At 42.4% G+C, this 25,157-nt stretch overlaps 1 protein-coding gene across 8 annotated transcripts in view; it reads left to right on the top strand.

Annotated features, from left to right (window-relative positions):
• Nucleotides 1–581: 581 nt before the first annotated feature.
• Nucleotides 582–25,157, top strand: part of phldb2b (pleckstrin homology-like domain, family B, member 2b) — a 52,431-nt gene continuing 27,855 nt past the window's right edge. For 5 of the 8 annotated variants that reach the window (XM_041233213.1, XM_041233219.1, XM_041233214.1 and 2 more), the window contains exons 1-5: nucleotides 582–719; nucleotides 11,127–11,246; nucleotides 16,817–18,084; nucleotides 22,698–23,084; nucleotides 23,565–23,708. In XM_041233213.1, the coding sequence (XP_041089147.1) occupies nucleotides 674–719; nucleotides 11,127–11,246; nucleotides 16,817–18,084; nucleotides 22,698–23,084; nucleotides 23,565–23,708 (1,965 nt within the window). In that variant the 5' untranslated portion in view covers nucleotides 582–673. Of the gene's footprint in view, nucleotides 720–4,226; nucleotides 4,345–11,124; nucleotides 11,247–11,978; nucleotides 12,068–13,674; nucleotides 14,618–16,816; nucleotides 18,085–22,697; nucleotides 23,085–23,564; nucleotides 23,709–25,157 lie in introns of those variants that run through there. The other 3 variants (XM_041233211.1, XM_041233217.1, XM_041233218.1) reach the window with 3 other exon arrangements.

The following is a 25,157-nucleotide window of genomic DNA, read 5'->3' as shown; positions in this document are numbered from 1 at the left end:
GGGTATTGTATATCCTTTTTTTCAGTCTAATTTTCTTTATCATTCCGCTCTTGCATCCAGAATCTACTTGGGGTATTTTCTTCCCAGTGAAATGTAATTTGTCCTGCTTTACATGTTTGCTTGCCCTGCTAATGAGCCTTTACCGTAAGTGTAGTTGTTATATAGACGTGCCGTGCGAGTCCACCAGCCACAGCTCCCATGGAGCGGCTGTTTGTTTTGTTTGTTTTTGTATTTCTGTAGGGTGTATCTGTACTGCTAATGAGGCTGCTCAGGAATGGAAACAGTAACAACATCATTAAGCCCCTTTCTCATGCTATTTGCACCATAGCAAAATGTTTCCACTTGGCAAAATCACAAGGAGTAAATGAAGAAATGCACCATTCGGTTCCTAGCAACTGGAAGGTCTCAAAACGGTATCATCTTTAAAGATCTCCGTGATGGCTATGTAACCCATTCTGCCCCCCTCCATGTGTAAAGATGTATCCTAGCTTCTACAGGAGGCCCGTCTCACTCTGCCTGCTACTGCTGTCTTTCAGGTAAAACAACAATTGGGCGGGAGGATGCCCCCACTCCTCAGGATATCACTATAGAGGGCCCTGGCATCGAGGCAGAGCACTGCTTCATTGAGAACAGGGGCGGAGTGATCACACTGGACCCCTGTGGGAACCTGTGCATGCTGGATGGGGCGCCAGTGACTAAGCCTACACAGCTCACACAAGGTGCACCCCCTCCACCTCTCTAAAGTCATTTGTCATTGAATATATTACATCATCTCAGTTTTGGAAGCATCTTGTAAGAGTTTCTGTTATTGTGAGGAATTGTGAGACAGTGTGTTCAAAGAATGGGCTCAGAAAGAGGTTGCAGTATTCTATCGGCCTACGGCTCTATAGTAAACAAAATTAATGGAAATGTTTGAAAGGGCGAAAAACTGCAGTATACACAGTCTTGTATCTGTGGCAGTGAATATAAAGTTAATTTCATGCGGTGGTCTGGAAATAATTAAGTGAATGAGGGAACTGTACAAACTGCTTCAGTCGCCAGTGTAAGTGGGTGTACTGTGACTAGATTCCCTGGAATAAAGAGATTCATTATTCAACACTCACTTGGTAATGAATTATGCAGTGAGCCTTCGTGTGGGTGTGCATGTCAGATATACAGGAAGCTTTATTTTATTATATACTGCATGAGGAGCAGAATCGCTCTGCTGTGCACTTTCATTGGGGTTCCACTCTGATACAGTAGGTGGGGCTGGAGAGTTGAAAGGTCACATTGTCTCATGATATGAATGGAATGTGGACTGCTGTTCAGTGCCCGGCGCAGACGAGCTGCAAGCCAGGTAAAGGTGGATTTAGATAAAGAGGGTAATAACTCAATATGGGAGCAACAGGACCCAAAACCGCTCAGAACCACTGCAAACACCATGAAACAGTAAGGGGGTATACAACAGAACCCAGAACCACTCAGAACCACTGCAAACACCATGAAACAGTAAGGGGGTATACAACAGAACCCAGAACCACCCAGAACCACTGCAAACACCATGAAACAGTAAGGGGGTATACAACAGAACCCAGAACCACACAGAACCACTGCAAACACCATGAAACAGTAAGGGGGTATACAACAGAACCCAGAACCACACAGAACCACTGCAAACACCATGAAACAGTAAGGGGGTATACAACAGAACCCAGAACCACCCAGAACCACTGCAAACACCATGAAACAGTAAGGGGGTATACAACAGAACCCAGAACCACCCAGAACCACTGCAAACACCATGAAACAGTAAGGGGGTATACAACAGAACCCAGAACCACTGCAAACACCATGAAACAGTAAGGGGGTATACAACAGAACCCAGAACCACTGCAAACACCATGAAACAGTAAGGGGGTATACAACAGAACCCAGAACCACTCAGAACCACTGCAAACACCATGAAACAGTAAGGGGGTATACAACAGAACCCAGAACCACTCAGAACCACTGCAAACACCATGAAACAGTAAGGGGGTATACAACAGAACCCAGAACCACTCAGAACCACTGCAAACACCATGAAACAGTAAGGGGGTATACAACAGAACCCAGAACCACTCAGAACCACTGCAAACACCATGAAACAGTAAGGGGGTATACAACAGAACCCAGAACCACTCAGAACCACTGCAAACACCATGAAACAGTAAGGGGGTATACAACAGAACCCAGAACCACTCAGAACCACTGCAAACACCATGAAACAGTAAGGGGGTATACAACAGAACCCAGAACCACTCAGAACCACTGCAAACACCATGAAACAGTAAGGGGGTATACAACAGAACCCAGAACCACTCAGAACCACTGCAAACACCATGAAACAGTAAGGGGGTATACAACAGAACCCAGAACCACTCAGAACCACTGCAAACACCATGAAACAGTAAGGGGGTATACAACAGAACCCAGAACCACTCAGAACCACTGCAAACACCATGAAACAGTAAGGGGGTATACAACAGAACCCAGAACCACACAGAACCACTGCAAACACCATGAAACAGTAAGGGGGTATACAACAGAACCCAGAACCACTCAGAACCACTGCAAACACCATGAAACAGTAAGGGGGTATACAACAGAACCCAGAACCACTCAGAACCACTGCAAACACCATGAAACAGTAAGGGGGTATACAACAGAACCCAGAACCACTCAGAACCACTGCAAACACCATGAAACAGTAAGGGGGTATACAACAGAACCCAGAACCACTCAGAACCACTGCAAACACCATGAAACAGTAAGGGGGTATACAACAGAACCCAGAACCACTCAGAACCACTGCAAACACCATGAAACAGTAAGGGGGTATACAACAGAACCCAGAACCACTCAGAACCACTGCAAACACCATGAAACAGTAAGGGGGTATACAACAGAACCCAGAACCACACAGAACCACTGCAAACACCATGAAACAGTAAGGGGGTATACAACAGAACCCAGAACCACTCAGAACCACTGCAAACACCATGAAACAGTAAGGGGGTATACAACAGAACCCAGAACCACTCAGAACCACTGCAAACACCATGAAACAGTAAGGGGGTATACAACAGAACCCAGAACCACTCAGAACCACTGCAAACACCATCACACAGTGAAGGAGTATACAACAGAACCCAGAACCACTCAGAATCACAGCAAACACCTTCACATAGTGAGAGGGATATATACAAACATGAATGAAAGGACTTGAAGCTGCTTGCTGTTTAATGAGTCTTTGTTCAGGACTGTTTTTTTCTTGCTCTATCAATACCCTGCAATTATGTTTATTTCTTTGATTCAGCCCCATAAAGCTGCATTAAGAGACACAGGGCTCTGTACATAACCCTTTAATGTATGAGTTAAGTAAGCAATGTTTTTATTATTTTTTTTATTATTATTATTATTATTATTATTATTATTATTATTATTAGTTAACAAATAAACTTTGAAAAAATTGAACTCGGAAGCTATAGCTTTGTGAATACAGCCCAGAGGCTGGGCTGCATTTTACTCCAACCTTTAACCAAAACTAGTGTGAAACATGTAGGTAATGCAACGGGGGGTCTTTTAAACACTCTCCAGTTTTTTTTCTTCACTTTTCTACATTGCTGTTGGATTTTCATCTTTCAAAAAACAGTCGTTAATTAGAGGTTGGAGTAAACTCTTTGAAAATATGGCCCTTAGAACTTAAGCCACTTTTTATCTTGTCTACGTAGCAGTTGGTCGTTATACCCTTTCCGTGTTCCCGCTTGACAGACTGAATTTTAATCCCTTACTGATAAACAATAAACACAAAACTCATACCAGCTAAAACCCCTTGTTTTTTTCCCCCTGGTTTCCACTTACTGTTACTGTACCGTTATACTGAGCAGTCGATACGCAAAGGCAGTGCCAATTAAAAAAAATCTGCACTGCGTCTTTAAATCGATTGTAATTGCGCTAATACAAATAGGGGTGTGGGCAGTCATTGCTATTAGGTCATTTATAAGCTTTATATTTTTTTAACAGCTATGCACACTATTTGCAGTGAATTTTGGTTGAAATATTAAGTCACATATTTTTCTTGTTTAACGTGCATTTAAATGTTAATAAAGTTCAGTTGATGTTTCATTGTTCTGTTGGCTCACCCCCTTTTTGCGGTGTAATAGTGCGTTCTGCCCGAAGAATGGAGACAACTTTGAGATTTTTTTTTTTTTTGCTAGTTTTGGGAAACTCAGAAGATAACAGGAGGGGGGTTTTATCATGCAAATGTCCTAACCGGAGAGTGCTTTTTCTTCAACGAGCTTTCTGAATGGGATACAAGAAAAAGGTCAGTGTTTTTTAAAAAAGCGACCACGATTCGAGCGAAGTTTAAGTGAGATCCACTTTTTCATTGTAACTGTTACAGTAGGGCTGGCCCGTGTCCTATTGAAACAAAGGTAAAGTACAGAGGCAGGGTTTCCAAGATGCGTTCCGTAACTGACTGGAAAACTGAAGTATCATTTTGCTATGGCAGATATTTATAATGATGTAGTGTTTATAGGTAGATCACGTTTTGTAGTACTGCTAGTAAGAGTATATGCTACATGTATTGGTTTAATTAGCGCATCTTTTACAATCTTACTTTTTTAGGCAGGCATAGTACAAAAAACAAACGAAATAAAACGCGTAATAAGTATAATTCTCACTTTGTCTTTCAGTTTACAAACATTTCTTAAAATTATATTTATTGCAAGGGCGTCTGGTGAATGATTTATTATTTATTACTTATTTATATTTGCCGGTATAAACACAAATACTTTTTACATGCTTAGAGTATCCATTCCACTGAGGACTAGGGAATTTAATGACCACAATGAAATAACCTTTTTTTTTTTTTTTCTCGTAAGATTTTGTCTCTTAAAAGTTATCATTTAAGAATGTGTGCTATGTGTATAATAGATTTAAAAACACATCCCGTTCGTTTGTTTAATACATAAATGCGTTTATTTATAAATGTGTTGATTTATGAATGATTAGTATGGGTTAGGTACAGAAGAGTGAAGAAACATGTTGAGTTTGGGCGAGGGTAAGTTGCTACATTAATCCACCAGATAGATTCAACGGTGAGTTGTTTCTATACAAAGTGGAGGGGGGAGGATCGGACTGATTTCAAATTGAAAGGGCAGCGCGCAGACTGGTCTGAATAGCGAGCTGTCCGGGAATAATAATCTAGTATCGTGTTTTCTCATATTGATGTTCAGCGGGGTTTATTGTAGTTCACAGACAGACACAAGGGTGGCCACTCTTTAATGAAGTGCGACTAACTGAACTTCCCTCAGGCGATTCACCCCAGGGCTCCTTTTGAGAGAGGAGAGGAGCCATTGATCATGAGCCAGCGGCGCGCTGTGTTTGGGTGCAGACTGCAGAGCTAAAGCTGAATTAGTAGCCGTAGGACCCCCCCCCCCCCCCCCCCCCCCCCCCCCCCAAAACAAACAAACAAACAAACAAACATATCTGTTGTTTTTGAAAAGGTTTGTAGTCTGTAAGATGTAGCTAACGCATTCCCATGTATTCCAGGTTAGGACGTTTTTTGGTTTTTTTTGTGATAACTGCTGATACACACACACGCGTATATCGTCTGGCCGCTGTAAACAGCAGTGTTGAAACAGATTTCTGTCATGTAGTTACACAAACTGCTTGACTTTTAATTCTTTAGATAACCCCATTGCGTGGAAGAGCTTTCTGAGAAACAAAACATGGACTGGCGTGTCGAAATGGGCAGTTACTGCAGACAGCGTCCATAGTGTCAGAAAAGGTTACGTTCTGGCCGAGGTAACCTGGCTGCGTTTTATAATAGACAACATCCCCGTTGACAAATTTGACAAACAAATGCTTTTGAAATGCAACTTCCCTTTTAAAAACGTAAGCGCGTATAGACGCAGTAAAAGCACTGCTTCGGTTTCTTTCCTGTCCCTGGTGCCAGCGCTACATGCGGAATGTGTCTGTGAATCATTACCCCGGCTGTGACTTCAGTTTATAGAACTGTGCTGATGTTTTGGCATTTATTTTCCAGTGTCTACAGCATCTCTTCAAAGTGATCCTTTTTATACAGCCCCATACCCGCACCCCCTCGGCCAGTTCAATAGTGATGAGGGAATGTGTACACAGTTCTACTGCAGATGTTCAGCCTCCTGTTTAACGTTTAGACAAGTCTGTTTTTAATTTTAGTATTTCCTACTCAAGCATAGACAAAACTCTGTCAAACGGGGGAGGACACCTCCAGTTTAAATGTAACATTCAGACAGATTTCGTGTTTCTTCATTTAAAATGTTTTATAAGAATGAGTTTATATGTCTCTACCTGCACCATTTTAAGATGTGCTTGTTAGTGTTTTTATTTTATTTAATATTTTCCAAACCTGATTTGTGAAATTATTAGAGATCATTGGATGACAGTGTTTTCTTTGGATATTTTTCAATAACTTCATTTACTGATTAGGCATCGAATGTCCAGCAGGTGGCATAGGTGTACATCCTTATTTTTCATAAATCTATTTAATATACTGGTAATCAGACTAATAGGGGTGGAAGCTTTATGGATAATTAACCCACACACCGAGAAAGTGACAAGGATGCATTGCAAGACTGAAAATGACTGCCTCGCTTTCACTGTTTTAGAAGCACAATGCTGACTGTCACGTCATGTTTTTATCCTGCAAAATCCAAATTAACATCGAACAACTAAAAGTAAAAAAAAAAAAAGTGGTCTGGTTAACTAAACAACCTTTTGACATACTTCAATAGAATTGTGTTGTGTAGTCTAGTCTTTCTGTAAATATGCTGAAAAAGTGAATATATTTATAACAGTAACGATAAGATTGTTTTTGGACACAGCTCATCTATGTTGATAGCAGGACAACAGCCCAACGACTGTGTGATTCGTTAGTTTGAGGACTAACCCCGTACGGGCTTGCAGCTTTCAAGCTACAGGTCAGACACCACAGGCACACACGTTGCATTCCTTGACTGACCTAACACTGAAATTGCACCTTTTGAAGTCGTATGCACATCTAGCATTGCGCACCGAGCCTTGTGAAACTGACACCTCCTGAGTGCGTTCCAGATGGGGAGCCTGCAATCGCCTCCTCTAGTCTGTTTCTGCATGTTGTTTCAAACACTTTGCAGTACAGTTTACTAGTGCATGCAAACCTTTATCGTGTTATCCCTGTGCAGTTTTATTACATTTTCAAAAAAACAAAACTGCTCACGGTATCAATTTACTGTACAGGTCTGTTTTACGATGCAACAAATGGTTTGACAAAGGAACACAATCCGTGAGGAACCCAATCTTTCCTGTGTTCTGTTCTCTCAAGTGTTTGCCACTGAAATTGATACTACCTTACCCTCACTGCCCACTCGGAGTCAGAGCTGGTTCATATCCAGTTGAAAGCATCGGGGTGTTTCAGATTAACAGCTTCCATTGGGGGGCTTTGTAGGATTCCGCTGATGTCATCGTTTAGAAACTGCTTGATGAGCTGACAAGCTGTGCTGCCAAAATGCAGTTCAGTCCCAGCCCTGCTCTCCAGCTTTATTAATACAACCCTAATGAGAGGCAGCTCTTGGGAGTACGCTGCAGCCACACGGATGACGGCACTGTAGATTTAATTGCAATCACTGTATATAATAAACCACAAATCCAGGCTTTGATTTCGTTCCAGTATGGGGTAGAACAAGCACATTAGGCTTGTGGACTGTTCTTTGGTGTTCAGGATAAAGAAATAGTGCAGCGAGTAATTGTAGACGTAGCCGAGGCATTCTGAGCAATCTTCTGAACGGAACATGCACTGCACATGTTCATTCGTGCTTCATTTCTAGAGATTCATTAATCCAGTTTTTTGATTGTGTTTTTTTTTTATTTTTCAAGCCTCTATTAAACATGTATTGATCGATTTTTTTATTTATTTATTTGTATTATTTTTATTGCCCTAGTGCCCAATTTGGAAGCTCACGCCTAACATGTAATTATATTACTGGCACAGGCATGTCTTTAATTGCATTTGAAGGCTCTGCTTTTGAACAGTAAAGCAGGGATTGAAATGTGATTCTTATTCTATAGTTGTTTTACCCATTGCAGGTTTTAATATGAGCTTGATTGGCTGCAATGTATAGGTAACAAGCTCAGGTCTGTCTTATGAAACTCCTACTAAAACCAGGAATGGATCAAATTGCTGTTCAATGGGAGCCTTATTTCCATCCGTATTAAATGTTCTCAATGCATCGATTTATTACATGGTAATGTGATTAATCTCATATTAAATCTGGAGTGTTAAAACCAACTGGCCCCAAACAGGGGGCTTGAACAACAGCAGAGATTCACTCCAGGAGCCCAGAGTTGTGCTGGTGGGTGTGGGAGGTACAGTATCATTGCGAGGGGAGTGCAGTCACATCGACCTGAACAATGGGCTCCTTGTTCTGGGGGGTTTATTGTTGCTCTCCCAACAGGTCCCCTGCAGCTTGATGCTTTAAAAAAAAAAAAAAGCGTGAAGTGAGTCCGCAGCTTTAAAACTATGAAACTGTGAATTCCAACTAGCACTGTGTGTGCTGCTTTGAGAACAGGCTGCTTTCAAAGCTTTCTTGGCATAATATCATAATACGCTAGGTATTTGTTTTTCAGTTTGATCAGTTCCTGGTTTTAATATGAGCTTAACATGACTCACCTGAGCTCGTTCCCTACACCGTGTGGCTAATCAAGCTCCTAGTAAATCCTGGAATGGGTGAAACTGCTGTGCAACAGGAGTCTTATTTCCATGCCTTTAGGGTTTTGAAGTTCAGCCGTGTGTTTCCTGAGCCTCGAGATTAGAGGAGGGAAGTTCTCTTGGTGGTGTTCCCTCTCAGAAGGAGCGATAATGTAAGAAAGGGAAACACTGAGTCTGTGGCATCAGAGAAGGAGCAATAGCAGAGAAAGGGCTGCAAGGCGCTGCAGGATGAGATAAGGTGAAATACTTGTTGGTTTAGAACATGCTTCCCATTCATGGGAACACTGTGGCCCGTGAGGTGGACACACTGCCAGGGCACTAAAACAATCGCAGCAAGAGTCCATCACATTAAACAGCAGCGTCTGTGTATCCCCATACTTGAAGGATACTGCAAGGAGCTTTAGATGAGGATGTAATGCAACCTATACTGCAACAATGTGTATACAATCTGGACATTGTGACTGCTAATTGTCATTGTGTCACACAAAAAGTGTTATATGTAATTTTCAGTTTGAAGCGATTCTAATAGACATTGGTTTGATATCTTTTTTTTATAGAGTCAGAACATTAACAAGCCGTTTGTTAACCCTGCAGAGGAGACCGTACAGCAGAGCCCTTTAGTGCTGCAGTCTTGTTAATTCGGTTGGGTTATTTGTACCATTGATCCCAAACTGTAAGTCCCTGAAGAGAGATGCATCCTGCCTTCTTGGGTTCATTCATTCATCCATTCATTGTGCTGGTTTCAATGGACTGGGTTCACAGCAAGGATTTTCTTTGTCTCTGCTGTACCCTGGTGGGTGGGAGAGTAATGCTGAAGATATTCCAGGGAGGATTGTTTTAAGTTTTCAATGTGATTATTTTTATACATTGGCACATTTGAAGCGTGCACTTTGCATTGAGATCGATCTGGAGAGGTGCTGGGAATCTGTGTGCAGCAAGCTGTCTAACAGCAGAAGTCATTCTATCTACTGATGCTAAACAGGATCCTCTATGAGAAGTGTGCATGAGGGGAACATCTGTTTCCCTGGAAATCACCTGTACTGGATGTAGGATTGCTCAAAGCAAAAAAAACACGCACACAAAACTCTGTCAAATATGGGTGTGTCTTGGCATCTGCAAGACTTTTTATTTTATTTTCTAAAAGGGTGCGAAAGGAACAAAAGAGAAAGACACGAGGGAGCTGCTTGTGTCCAGAGGCCATTGTGTGTGTTTAATGTGCCATGATCCAGTCTGGGTCTAAAGAGAACACAGTGCAGTTGTGTTGTAATGTGTTTAAGTGGCGTTAAAATACTTCAGCCTCAGAAAAGAAATGCTTGCATTAGAGAAGAGAGTAGAAGGGGAGATTAGGTGCTCTATTCAAAGGGGTAGGAGGGCTGGTTTAGCAGCCATATGCATGACTGATTGGGAGGTTGTTTAGCATTGCTGGAGGATGGGACAAGAGACCTAATGCAATGTTACCAATGCCATTCCACAGTTCTGTTTTTTAATAAGACTCCCATTGCATATACATTCAGTCCATTCCTGGTTTTACTAGAGTTTAATTTATGGTGATTAGTCAAGCTGGTAGTAAAACCTTATTTTTTAGTCTTATTTCCATCCCAGTATTATATACTTTGTTTTGCTTCTGTCTTGATCAGGTCTCCCTTGGGAAATACTTTAGATTTTTGAAAAAATGAAGAATCTTTGTTTAGCCTGAATGATTTTGTACCTCCTTCCTCATTGGCACTTGTTTACAGTGCTGGAGAATTCCCTCCTGTCTTGTTCTCGGATGGCTGTGCTGAATTCTGTCTGGTTGGAGCAGTGTTCTCGGTTGGCCGTGCTGAATTCCCTCCTGTCTTGTTGGAGCAGTGTTCTTGGATGGCCGTGCTGAATTCTGTCTTGTTGGAGCAGTGTTCTTGGATGGCCGTGCTGAATTCTCTTTGGTTGGAGCAGTGTTTTCGGATGGCCGTGCTGAATTCCCTCCTGTCTTGTTGGAGCAGTGTTTTCGGATGGCCGTGCTGAATTCCGTCCTGTTTTGTTGGAGCAGTGTTTTCGGATGGCCGTGCTGAATTCCCTCCTGTCTTGTTGGAGCAGTGTTTTCGGATGGCCGTGCTGAATTCTGTCTTGTTAGAGCAGTGTTCTTGGATGGCCGTGCTGAATTCTCTCTTGTTGGAGCAGTGTTCCCAGCAGTGGTCTCAGATGCGCATGCTGAAACATTGGTTGTGTGTTTAGAAGTGTTTGGTGTCTACCTCTAATGAAGTTGAGTGTGTATTTATCGTGCACTCTTTGCTGTGTCTGGTCATACACAATATAAAGAGTTCCAATGGGGACATGACTTGCAATGTGTTTCTGTGCACCCTGTCTGTTCTGACATGTGTTTCTCATTGCCTCCCAGGTTACACTCTCTGTCTGGGTAAATCGTACTTCTTCCGTTTCAACCATCCCGAGGAGGCCAGTCGAATGAAGAGCATGCTGCCACATAGAAGCCAGGTGTCCCCCCTCAGCCCGAGCCCAGGTATGCAGGTCTCCCAATCCCAGGATAGGAGGCTCCCTGTTTATTAGCAATGCCAGCAGAGACATTTCCAGAACTGAAGACGGTCATAGGTTTTTAACCTAATCATCATCTGCCAGCTTCAAAAGACAATGCTGTTTGCATAAAAGGGGCACCACAGCATCTGAAAATTCTTAGTGTCTCAGGGATCTTTAACCTTTTCATCACCTCCAGTGTGTCCCCCTGTCCCCTACTGCCCCATTAACCCATTAGTGCCATTGTCCTCGTTTGAGGACAGGCTACTTTTTAAGTTTTGGAGCATTTTAAACTGGCATCTACCTGTTATTTTTAATTCTCTAACTATATTGTTATGATAACTTACTCTAATTTTGTTAACCGCAAAAATCTAAATGTAACTGTTAATTCTGCTAATTTAACCCTCCAGATGCTGTTATGATACATTTTGTGGAGTTTTCCTCCCCACAGTGATGATCAAGCTCAATTTTTCTGTGTTGAGCTTCATAGCTGTGAGACTTCGCTTCTCTGATTACGGGCTTGTCAAACTGGACTGTGCTCAAAACAGGGCGCAGCAGTTTGTAGCCAAAATGAAGGATTCAAAAAATGTTCTGTGATGAAATACTGATTTAGAATGTATCAAATTTAAAAGAAAAAAAACCATTTGGTACTTAATGGGTTAAAAACAGCAAAACAGAATGCAAAACGGCAATATCTTTCTTTTAAACCCTCGCTCTGCAGATTTACATTTGCATTGCCGTGGCTTGACTCCTCAAAGAATGACCCTCGACACTGACTGGATGTTAAGGGGTTAATGCCGTACACCCAAGGTAATAGTTTTACTCTCAACCCAGCAGTGCAACGCTGATCATAAAGGTCACTTAGCCTGTCACAGTCTCTAGATTATACTGCTCAGAAATGTGCTTCACTTAAACAATCTCAAATCTTAAGAGACCTGAAAATGTTAAACTAAAGATCCAGCAGTCCGGCTATTTACACTGGGCATATTTTTTTCCAACCTTGTGTCAGCATCCAGCTGAACCCTTAACTGAAACTCTGCATGATTAGTCTCTGGAGGTTCAGGGGTTTAATAAAGCTGTGTTTGCACATGTTTGAGCTTTCAGAGGAAGGTTGTGCAACATTGTGTTACCGCATAGTGTTTTCTGCTTTCAAGGACTCATTCCATAAAAGGGAATGCGGTATGGTGGCTGCTGGCCAGAGCTGAAAACTGCCAGACAGGAGATCCTGGTTTCATATTCAGGGATCAGAACAAGACTCATGTTGCATAGCAGCTTAATCCATTCCAGGTTTTGCTGTGAGCTTTAACCTTTTGACTGGCTGGAAAAAAGATTGCCAGTGCTCTGCACTGTACCTTGTTAAATATTAAAATAGCAACTTTTTTTCCGTTGACAAGCACATAACATTAAATTCAGTTTCTGTTTAACCTGATTGATTCATTATGACCTCAAACAAGATGCAGCAAATTCCCAACAAGATCAAAATGAGACCAGAAAGAGACAGACAGTGTGTTCCTGTTGTTTTGGAAATTACACATTGTAACAACATTTTGTGTTTATCAATATTTGTATGTTGAGATAACTGAGCATTGACAATGACAGTCTTATTTTCATGCCTGGGTCTCCATTAAGCTGTTAAAAGTTAAGGGAGGGGCAGTGGAAGTTAATTGCCATTGATTGGTATTCAGTTGTAAAGGTGAGGGAAGGACACATTCTCCTATTATGAAATCAACACATTCATGAATGGTTTATTTAATACTTGCCAATAAATATTTTTAAAGGCAGTTACGAGTATCAGCACAGCCCTACTGTGTACATTAATAGGAAAAGAATGGTCTCTACTCACAAGAACAGTCATAGTTCCAATGAAGTGATTGGTTTAGTTTCTGTGGGTTTTTCTTTTCCCCAGTTTGTGTGTGTTTGGTAAATAATAATAATGTTTCTCTTCTTTGGAATGATGCTGTGCAGTGTTGACAGACTCAAACACTGAACCACGCATTTGAATACCGAACCGCTGTGCTGGAAAACCTTACACAAGAGAAAGGAATGTGGAGTAAGAGGCATTGCATGATGTGTGACTCTGCACTGAACCGTCCCATACAGAAGAGTGCTGTGTGAGGCTGCTCCTATCCGATACAGAAGAGTGCTGTGTGAGGCTGCTCCTATCCGATACAGAAGAGCGCTGTGTGAGGCTGCTCCTATCCCGTACAGAAGAGCGCTGTGTGAGGCTGCTCCTATCCGATACAGAAGAGCGCTGTGTGAGGCTGCTCCTATCCGATACAGAAGAGCGCTGTGTGAGGCTGCTCCTATCCGATACAGAAGAGCGCTGTGTGAGGCTGCTCCTATCCGATACAGAAGAGCGCTGTGTGAGGCTGCTCCTATCCCATACAGAAGAGCGCTGGCTGCTCCTATCCGATACAGAAGAGCGCTGTGGGAGGCTGCTCCTATCCGATACAGAAGAGCGCTGTGTGAGGCTGCTCCTATCCCGTACAGAAGAGCGCTGTGGGAGGCTGCTCCTATCCGATACAGAAGAGCGCTGTGTGAGGCTGCTCCTATCCCGTACAGAAGAGCGCTGTGGGAGGCTGCTCCTATCCGATACAGAAGAGCGCTGTGTGAGGCTGCTCCTATCCCGTACAGAAGAGCGCTGTGGGAGGCTGCTCCTATCCGATACAGAAGAGCACTGTGGGAGGCTGCTCCTATCCGATACAGAAGAGCACTGTGGGAGGCTGCTCCTATCCGATACAGAAGAGTGCTGTGTGAGGCTGCTCCTATCCGATACAGAAGAGCGCTGTGGGAGGCTGCTCCTATCCGATACAGAAGAGCACTGTGGGAGGCTGCTCCTATCCGATACAGAAGAGCGCTGTGGGAGGCTGCTCCTATCCCGTACACACCATACAGCAATGTTACATGTGTTAACTCCCTCTGCTGCTTTTCATTTTTAAGACCTTCAGGACACAGCAGTACTCCTAGATCAATTCAAATGAGCCGCACAAGGTGATAATTAAACTGTCCACAAGGAGGGGCTGACTTGTGCATGTGGTTTGCAGGTGGGTTTCGCACAGATTAGTCAGAGAGACTGCAGCAGGGCCCTGTATTGTAAGAGCTGTTTGTTCGTCTGCCCTGGGACTCGTCAGTCTGAGTAATCCTGGCTAGTGTTGCACAGTACCTGCTCATAGCAAGGTGTGTGTGTGAGAAGCGGAACACTCAGGAGAGTTCTGAAGCTCCAGAAGCGGAACACGCGGGAGTCTTCTGAAGTTTTGGTCTGATTGCTGCTCTAGAGAGTGGTGTCGAGGAGAGATCCACACATTGCTGCTGAATCTGGAGGGATTGTGAAAAAAGGCTTGGAGATTATCGCTGAAATGGGTAATTGCTTTGATTGCAGATGTCATTTTTATAATACTGCTGTGATGTTTTCTTTGTAAGGGGAAAGCTATCTGAACAACAAGTGCTTATACAGTATAATCCATTTAATTTCTGAGCTGCTTTTTCTTTTGAAATCTGGGGATTTTATTCTGTAGGAAACAACATGTGGTTTAGAAGATTAAGATGATTCAGTATGATTAGAATAAAAAATAAAACAGCTGGTGATTTTCAAGAAAGTCAGTATTGGACAGCACACATTTTACCATTGAAGGACTACAAGTTCTGTATTGTGCAATATATTTACTTTTCAATTAGCAGCCTTTTCAGTTGTGTAAACTGGCAACACGATTTTAGCTGAACTTGCAAAATCATAAAAAAAACAGAAGAGGCGAGTGCACATCCTTGATTGCTCTATAAAGAAACTGGGTGGGTCAGGCGTTCGGTCCTCGGCCAGCTGGTGTGGAGCGGCCAAGCCAGGGACTTTGTCTGGCCTTATGGAAACTGTCAGGATGTCCCAGGGAGAGGCTTCATCCTGCTGGAAACGAAACCAGAACTCCTGATTCTCAGAGTGTAAACACAGCAGACAAGTAGTGACACTCTAGTATCTTTTCTGATTTGGTTACAAAGATCTAATAATAAGTTCATGGATGGAAATAAGACTCCCATTGCATAGCAGTTTGATCCATGCCTGAGCTTGTTACCTTTCACTGTGGTGAATCAATCTTGTATTAAAACCTGGAAGGGGTGAAACTGCTATGCAACAGGTTAACATTTGAAATGGTTTAGTGTTTAATCCTAAAGTTTCAATGTTTGTTAAATTTAAATGGAAACTAACACCCCAGTCTACTGAGAGTTCCTTTAGTTGTATTGTGAGTTAAGTGTTAAGTTATGGATACATTTGGCCAACAATGTGATAAAAAAAAAAAAAATATATATATATATATATATATATATATATATATATATATATATATATATATATATATATATATATATATAGGAATGACCCAGATCCAACCTGTGGGTACATTTTAAACCCCGTTTTGTGTGCCTCATTGCAAAATATGAAAGTTGGCATCATTGTACTTGTGGGACACACAGGGATTAGGGAGTGGTTAACATGTAGAAAACAGAAAGTACTGATTAGAGGAAAAACCTCAGAATGGAGTGTGGTAACCAGCGGTGTACCACAGGGATCAGTATTTGGTCCTCTGCTATTCCTAATCTACATTAATGATTTAGATTCTGGTATAGTAAGCAAACTTGTTAAATTTGCAGACGACACAAAAGTAGGAGGAGTGGCAAACACTGTTGCAGCAGCAAAGGTCATTCAAAATGATCTAGACAAGATTCAGAACTGGGCAGACACATGGCAAATGACATTTAATAGAGAAAAGTGTAAGGTACTGCACGCAGGAAATAAAAATGTACATTATAAATATCATATGGGAGATACTGAAATTGGAGAAGGAATCTATGAAAAAGACCTAGGAGTTTTTGTTGACTCAGAAATGTCTTCATCTAGACAATGTGGGGAAGCTATAAAAAAAGCTAACAAGATGCTCGGATACATTGTGAAAAGTGTTGAATTTAACTCAAGGGAAGTAATGTTAAAACTGTACAATGCACTAGTAAGACCTCATCTTGAATATTGTGTGCAGTTCTGGTCACCTCGCTATAAAAAAGATATTGCTGCTCTAGAAAGAGTGCAAAGAAGAGTGACCAGAATTTTTCCGGGCTTAAAAGGCATGTCATATGCAGACAGGCTAAAAGAATTGAATCTGTTCAGTCTTGAACAAAGAAGACTACGTGGCGACCTAATTCAAGCATTCAAAATTCTAAAAGGTATTGACAGTGTCGACCCAAGGGACTTTTTCAGCCTGAAAAAAGAAACAAGGGCCAGGGGTCACAAATGGAGTTTAGACAAAGGGCATTCAGAACAGAAAATAGGAGGCACTTTTTTACACAGAGAATTGTGAGGGTCTGGAATCAACTCCCCAGTAATGTTGTTGAAGCTGACACCCTGGGATCCTTCAAGAAGCTGCTTGATGAGATTTTGGTATCAATAAGCTACTAACAACCAAACTAGCAAGATGGGCCGAATGACCTCCTCTCGTTTGTAAACTTTCTTATGTTCTTATGTTCTTATGTACCTTTTTAAAGGCTCACATAGGCAGTTGTGTTTTTTTCTTCTTGCAGATTTCATGAGGCTGGGAAATGAGTACAGTCACTCTCAGAACACGTCCGGTTCAAAGACAGCGCGGACTGCAAGGACGCACCAAGAACTGCAGGACATAATGGACACACTGAACAGGAGAAAGCTTGCCATGGAGAGCAGCTTGAAGAGCAGCGGGGATTACTCTCCCTCCTACTTCACGCTGTCGCAATCTCCCCCCACCAGCCCCCTTCGCTACGGGTCCACCTCATCCAGTCAATACCAAGACCAGGGGCGAGCTGCCGCGGTCCGACAGCACATCACCGACAGGAATCAGCGTTCAGACAAACCCCCTCTCTCCATCAAACTGAGCGCCCCCTTCTCCAGCAGCATGCCTCCCTCCCCGAGGCAGAGAGGCGTGCCGCTGGCAGATGTTGCAGACGTACATTACAGGGAGCGAGAGCTGTCCCTCGGCGCTGTGGATCTGCTGGCCTACTCCAGAAACAGCCCCCGAAACAAGTCTCACGAGAACGTCTTCTTCTCAGGAATTCTGGAGGGAAGGAAGATGCCCGGAGGCTCCCTCCTTCCCATGTGGAATGGAGGCTCTGCGGGAGATGCCCTCTCTCCTGGGGGGAATGCCGGACCTGCCAGCATGCCTTCCAGCCCTCGACTAGCCAGAAGGTTGAACATGCAGGAGAGCCAGACGCTTCAGAGCAGGACCAGCAGAACTGGCAAAGACCTCGGCCCTGAGGCCAGCCCCAGGCAAAGAAAGCATTCTGGGGGATCCCTCACCAGCATGGGTGTCTACAGCCGATCCCTTCCACGACTCTATAAGTCAACCGAGAGCCAGCTGGCTCCATTGAGCGTGCCCCCAAGAAGGTCCCTCGATAATCAGTCTAGAAACCACGACAGTGAGTTCTCTCACAATGGGACTGTGGAGGGGGATGTATTCCGTTACCCCAGCAGCGGCTCCTCGAGAACGTTGAGAAGTCTGGTCACCCTCGAGAGGACCTCCGACTCCAGCATGCCGTGCAGCGTCCCGACCAGTCCACGGGTGGCCAGAAAAATGATCCTGACCTCCTCCTCCTCCAGCTCCTCGAGTATGGACTTCCATCACAATGGCTTTCAGGGCTCCAGCAGCCCCAGCTTCGACACGGCCAGCGTGGAGAGTGTAAAGCTGAGCACACAGCAGGCTCCTCCCTTTAGGGAGCGGAAAAACAGCATCAGCTCATTGAGCGGTAAACATGAGCTGCAGGACTATCACCAGAGACAACGGGATGAGCGCCTTCGAGAACAAGAAGTGGAGAGGCTGGTAAACCTGCTTGATTTAATAGCACTCGCTTTGACACCCCCCCAGTGGAGTTTCCCTGTTCCCATGGTGCAAGCACAGTCGCACTCAGTCACCCCTGGGACAATACAAGTGCTTCCCTGCTGTGTTAACATTCCAGAACACTATCATTGAAAACACATGGATTTGATTGAATTCCATCAGAGAACAGGGAAACTAAGCAGGCCATGAAGCAGAAGACTTGATGCTGAAATTGCAATTGCAATGGCAATGCTGTTTTGTTCAATTAGTTAGTTACATTGATGCTGCAGTAATTACAATTCTAATTACTCTTGCACTAAAGTAACAGAAACAGCTGGATACATTTACATAGTTGATCTGTTTATTCTAATTAACCAAAGAAATAAGCACAGGTACAAACACAGAAACAGACAAACAGGGTCACCAAAACTGCTTGAAAATATAAGAATCATCCAAAGACAAGGAAATGCATAACTGAAGGGTAGTCAGTGGTTTGGTATAATTACAGTTACAATTACAATATATTTTGCAGGCGTGCCAGTATTCAATTACATTGAAAATGCAATGAATTACGAATCACACAATTACAATGCAATTAATTACAAATCACGCAATTACAATGCAATTAATTACGAATCACGCAATTACAGTAATTCAAATCACACAATTACAATGCAATTACAGTAATTACAAATCACACAATTGCATTGCAATTACAGTAATTACAAATCACACAATTACAATGCAATTACAGTAATTACAAATCACACAATTACAATGCAATTACAGTAATTACAAATCACACAATTACAATGCAATTACAGTAATTACAAATCACACAATTACAATGCAATTACAGTAATTACAAATCACACAATTACAATGCAATTACAGTAATTACAAATCACACAATTGCATTGCAATTACAGTAATTACAAATCACACAATTGCATTGCAAGTACAGTAATTACAAATCACACAATTGCATTGCAAGTACAGTAATTACAAATCACACAATTGCAATTGCAGTTGACCCCAGCACTGTAACTTTTAGATTGAGTCCATAGTATTTGTATCACCGATCCATAAAAAAAGGACTATCCTCAATTCATTAAACTAATAATAATAATTGAGGCTCTAGCTCAGCCCAGACATTTGCTTTAGAGGAAACTGTTCTGTCGCTAGATTTTTTTATTTTTACATTAAGAAGGGCCTCTATTTTTGAACAAGGACCCTAGAGATGTATTCCAGTTTTTAGGATTTGCAGTTCAAATGCTCTATTAGTTTAATCACTGTTTAATCAGCCTGATATGGCGTACAGTGCATGACCCGATTCATTCGTAGTTGGCTGTTCGAGGTGTGGATCAGGTTTTGGTTTCATGGGTACGGCAGGCGTGTACCCGGGGGTACCAGTACCTACACCTAATAAGATCCTGTAGAAATTCCTATACAGCCAGCCAGTCCATCCCAAAATTCCCACGCTCCCAGCTCCGGGTGTTGCAATGGCTGGCAGGCGGAAGGATTAAATCACAGATGCTCCTATATTTGCATTTCCTTTACTATCGAGTGCCAGCAGGGTTTATGATGAGATTAGATTACAAGCTGCCAGTTGCTGGAAGATGTATTACACACAATCTCACACGTCCTGTTTTTTTTATTTTTACTTTACCATTCAGAAGGTAGTGGAGTACTGTACTCCGTCTTGTGTACCTTGCACAGACCCGGACAGGTTTTCGTTGGCAAAGCTACATTTAGAAATATACTGTTAACGGCACAGTTTTTCAGTATGTCATTTAAATTCTGTAATTAATGCTAATCAGCTGGAAATCTGGGTGACGCAAGCGGAACAGATCCCCACCTACTTATCAAAATAGTGATTAATTCAAGAGGTGAGGTCGTTACGATGAGGTTTCTTCCAGTAGTGCCTGAGCCCGACGGCCCGGTAAGTACTGTGGGGGCCAATGTATCCGAACACCTCCAGACTGGTCATTTATATCCTTTTGCATGAAAACCTCTAGGGGCGAGAATATCCCATTTCAGTCAGTTATTAGGTTATTGTGTGAAAATGTTAGACCACTTTGTGCTTTTAATTGAGCATCTCAAACAACTTCTGAAAAATCTCCTGCATGTGACCATTTGTGCATGTGTTCCTTTTCTCTTACTGTTTGAAATGAATTTCCTATTAGCCTTAGCCTATTAGTCCCCAATTAAATGAGACAATCACTAATTTGCCTATTGACAGTTTTCCAAGATTCAGTTCCAGTAGTTTGATTTCATATGCACAATACATCAAAACAGAAGCAGTGGGGTGTTCTAATACATTTGTACACTTGTGTGTGTCTCTATGTATATAGAAGAAATCACACAGCTGTGTAAATGCAGCTCAAGAGTTCAGAACAGAATGCACTCAACAGTTCAGAATAGTTTTGGGTTCTTTTCATCCAGTTTTAAATGCAGCCGTTTCAGAATGCCCTTATCTTGTGTGAATTGCTGTAGTAACTCAGCTAAATGTTTGTTTGTTTTTTTTTTTTCAATCTGCTGGTATGCAGTCCAATGTACAGGTCAACCAAAAAAAACTAAACCATTGCTTTAGTCCTTGCTCTGCCACCATCATTACATAACAAAGAATGGAGAGCTGAGCCTTGGAGGTTTAAACATACAGAAATGTGTTAAGAGTACAGTTAAACCTGGAAGCCAATTACAAAACAAACTTTTTTCTTTATATCTTTCAAGTCGTTGATTGTAGACTGGACTAGACAATTGTGCTTTTAATGATACTGCTGTGATACAAGAGAAGGGTGGATTTGAACTCTCTTATACTCTAGTCTTTTGTTTGAACTGCTGTGAGTATTTGTTGTCTAGATTTTTGGTTGGACCCAGTGTTGGATTATTGGTGTAGTTAAGTACCAGGCTGATGAGTTCTGCCCTAAATGGAAGTTTAGTACAGGTGAGCTGTACCAGTTGGTACTTAGTAGCGTTGGAATGTAAAATCAGGGACTATAGAAAAACAGCAGCAAGCTTACCATATAACTGTGAGATCGGTGTGGTGAGTACTGTAGTAATCTTTTCAGGTGCAGAGGTATAGTTTTGTTCTAATCTTCAGACATCTGCACAACATGTGTGGAAGTCTGACCAATGTCATAAAGAACATGCATGAATGAGATAATGTCATGCACTTCTGGTAATTCCACACGTCTTGGCGTTTCATCCAGGAGGCAAAGATTGTGTTTTAGATTCCTGCTGCTTTGTCTGGTGATACCCTCTGCATAGACAGACCACAATTTTGACTCCATTTGAAAGAAATAGCTCCCATTGTGGGGGGTTCCCAGGGAACAGTATATGGGACTATTGTACCGTTGCAATGTGGGACAGTAACAAAGAAAGCCATGCCCCCTCCATCAGAATTCCATCAGAGAACAGTAACAAAGAAAGCCATGCCCCCTCCATCAGAATTCCATCAGAGAACAGTAACAAAGAAAGCCATGCCCCCTCCATCAGAATTCCATCAGAGAACAGTAACAAAGAAAGCCATGCCCCCTCCATCAGAACTCCATCAGAGAACAGTAACAAAGAAAGCCATGCCCCCTCCATCAGAACTCCATCAGAGAACAGTAACAAAGAAAGCCATGCCCCCTCCATCAGAATTCCATCAGAGAACAGTAACAAAGAAAGCCATGCCCCCTCCATCAGAACTCCATCAGAGAACAGTAACAAAGAAAGCCATGCCCCCTCCATCAGAATTCCATCAGAGAACAGTAACAAAGAAAGCCATGCCCCCTCCATCAGAACTCCATCAGAGAACAGTAACAAAGAAAGCCATGCCCCCTCCATCAGAATTCCATCAGAGAACAGTAACAAAGAAAGCCATGCCCCCTCCATCAGAATTCCATCAGAGAACAGTAACAAAGAAAGCCATGCCCCCTCCATCAGAATTCCATCAGAGAACAGTAACAAAGAAAGCCATGCCCCCTCCATCAGAACTCCATCAGAGAACAGTAACAAAGAAAGCCATGCCCCCTCCATCAGAACTCCATCAGAGAACAGTAACAAAGAAAGCCATGCCCCCTCCATCAGAACTCCATCAGAGAACAGGGAAACTATGCAGGCCTCGAAGCAGCAGACTTTCTTGCTAAAATTGCAATTGCAATGGCAATGCCGTTTTGTTTAATTACAGTTAGTTACATTGATGCTGCAGTAATTACAATTCTAATTACTCAAGCACCCTTTAACACAGGAGAGTTTTACAGTGCAAGCAAACTAACACACACAAAAACAAAACATAGGTGGTTATATCTGAGCTTCCAGATTGCTGAACTGTCCAGGGATAAAACTGTTCCATGGCCATGTATGAAATTCACAAAAAAAAAAAAAAAAATTTACATTGAAATAAAAACACACTTTTCAACTGCTTAAAAGTTTCAGAACAAACTCCAGTGCTCGTCATGTGAAAAGGGTATTTTATTTTGACGTTTCCTTGAACAGTCAACGCTAAACTTGGCAAGCCTGGTCCAGCCCAGGCGTCTGTCTAGTGAAGGGAATAACCCATGGAATGTTCTATATTTACCATGCGTCCGTGCCAGTGTCTGGTCTCTTATTTGTCGTGTGCTGGTTTTCAGGAACGCCAGCGTCTGGAGACCATCATGAACCTCTGTTCGGAGTTCTCCAGGTCAGACCAGGGCCCCTCGGCTGTGGCCGACCTTCAGAAGATCAACAAGGAACTTGAGAAGCTCCAGCTGTCTGAAGACGAGCTTTCAGATTCCCAGGCCAGCCAGGAAAACGCTTACAATGCCAAACCCGGAGATCTCTCCTCCAGATCTCCGAACTTGTCGTTATCCGGATCGCAGTGCAGGAATCAGTCGGATCAGGGTGCCTCCAGAGACCAGGTTTACAGGGATGCGGGGAATGGAACGTGGCAGCTCAGTGAGGACCTGAAGTCTTCGCAGACGTTGTGTTCAAGTGGAGTAAAGACCATGGGCGTTTCTTCAAACCCCAGGATGAACAAGGTGAGCTCTGTTTTAATCCACATTTTCGGACTTGTGGTCATGTGATGTCAGTCCAATGGAACAGTGCACTAGTATCTTTATTGTCTATCTGCATGAACTCCTTCACAGTGTGTCTACAAAGCTTTCCTGCAGGGTACATTGTCAGAGAGGCTTATGAGAGGATCCACAACTTTTCACAATGAATTGAAATGGTTCAGTTTGGAGAATATCAGGACATGTGCGTTTTTTTATTATTATTTGGAAGCAATCCGATAAATCGACAGAGATGATCTGACATTGGTTTCATCCATACCCAGGGCTGGGATCAATTCCTGTCTTTCAATTCCAATTCCTTTTGAAAATCAATTCCCAATTGCAATGTCAGGAATCGGAATTGATATTTTAGAGCTATAATAATTGTTGTGATTGTTTAACTGCTTTCATGTGAAGCTGATTTAATTGACTAACAGTGAATTAAATCTACAAATTCTGCATTTGTAGCCCTCGGACACGTCTGAGGGTGACCAACAGAAACAGGAAGTGATCCAGATAGAGGAGGAGCGGATCCAGGTTCTGAACAACATGGAGGAGCTGGAGCAGAAGATCAAGGACCTCAACAACCAGCTGGACGAGTCTGCCAGGGAGGTGAGGGGCTGACTGTACCAGCGCATCACACACATTCCATTTCTATAGCTGAACAGAACAAAGGGGGAGGGGCTGACTGTACCAGCGCATCACACACATTCCATTTCTATAGCTGAACAGAACAAAGGGGGAGGGACTGACTGTACCAGCGCATCACACACATTCCATTTCTATAGCTGAACAGAACAAAGGGGGAGGGGCTGACTGTACCAGCGCATCACACACATTCCATTTCTATAGCTGAACAGAACAAAGGGCCATGCTTACAGCTAAGGTTCATGGAGGGGTTCTGAAGTAACTTATTTGAAGCTTTTTAACATTGTTTGTTTCTAGTTTAAGAATAAATGGTGGTAACTTAGCAAGCACAGTGGTGCATGCTTTATGAATCAGGTGCTAAGGGCCATATTTTCAAATCGTTTACTCCAGTCTTTAATTAACTCCAGTTTTTTTGGAAGCGGTGAATCACCTGTTCATTTTACAAAACTAGAACCAGACAGCTAAGTTGCATGCTTCAAGTCCTCTTAAGCACTGTGAAAATAAATAGGAGTTTGTTGAAGAATGGAGGAAACTCTTTGCAAGTGTATGGCGCTAAGTGTCCAGTTTACCTGCAGGTGGCAGGGGGTCTGAATCTTGGGACCCCAGGAGCCACACGTTGTCTGCAGGTTGTGTTATTGGAAATAAAGCTCTAGGGGAAAAAAAGGAAAGACCCAGCATTTGAGTACTTTTATAACAGTTGCAGTTATGTTTAACCCTATGATCCAGGGGCATGTATAATCGCAGACTACATCTATCATTCTGTATTCTACAGCTCTGGCCAAAAGGTTTGCATCACCCTATGGAATCATCTAATTTTGCTTCCTAAAGTCGAGTGAATCTTGCTGAATAATGTTATGTTAACATATTGAATTACATACCACTTTGTGGTTTTCCATATACTTTAATGAAAAACTGACAAATTGAAAATTGTGACATTTCAAAATCTAACATGAATACTGTGCTACTATTATGGCTTCCGGTAGATGGTTGCAAAATCATTTTGTAGCTTATTTGATTAGATGATGTTAAATAAAATATCCAAATTATGTTCATTTTTTAAATTTTTTTTTTATTGCATCTCAATCCTAAAATTGTAGGTGCTGCACACTGTTTGTCCACAGCTGTATATTCTGTATTGTCTTCAGAAAGGCTAGGAGCATGAGATAAAAACGCAGACCAGATCAGGGATAAGGGTTCACATTGTCAAAGAGAAAACTGGGAAAGACAGGAACAGAAACATTTGAAGTGTCTCTGTCTGGTATGTTTCATTTTGTTTGTCTCGCAATGCTTCATTGTACGAGAGTTATACACACTTCGCCAGACTCTGGAAGCGTTTCAGTTAAGTAAGAATAGATTCTGACCTCGTTCTGTTTGTACAGCTTCCCTGATAGAAAAGCTCCTCTCCAGATGCAC

The sequence above is a fragment of the Polyodon spathula genome, chromosome 30, assembly GCF_017654505.1.
Source record: "Polyodon spathula isolate WHYD16114869_AA chromosome 30, ASM1765450v1, whole genome shotgun sequence".
NCBI lineage: Eukaryota > Metazoa > Chordata > Actinopteri > Acipenseriformes > Polyodontidae > Polyodon > Polyodon spathula.
Note: the sequence above shows the minus strand (reverse complement) of the source record. Positions and strands in the feature narration are given on the sequence as shown.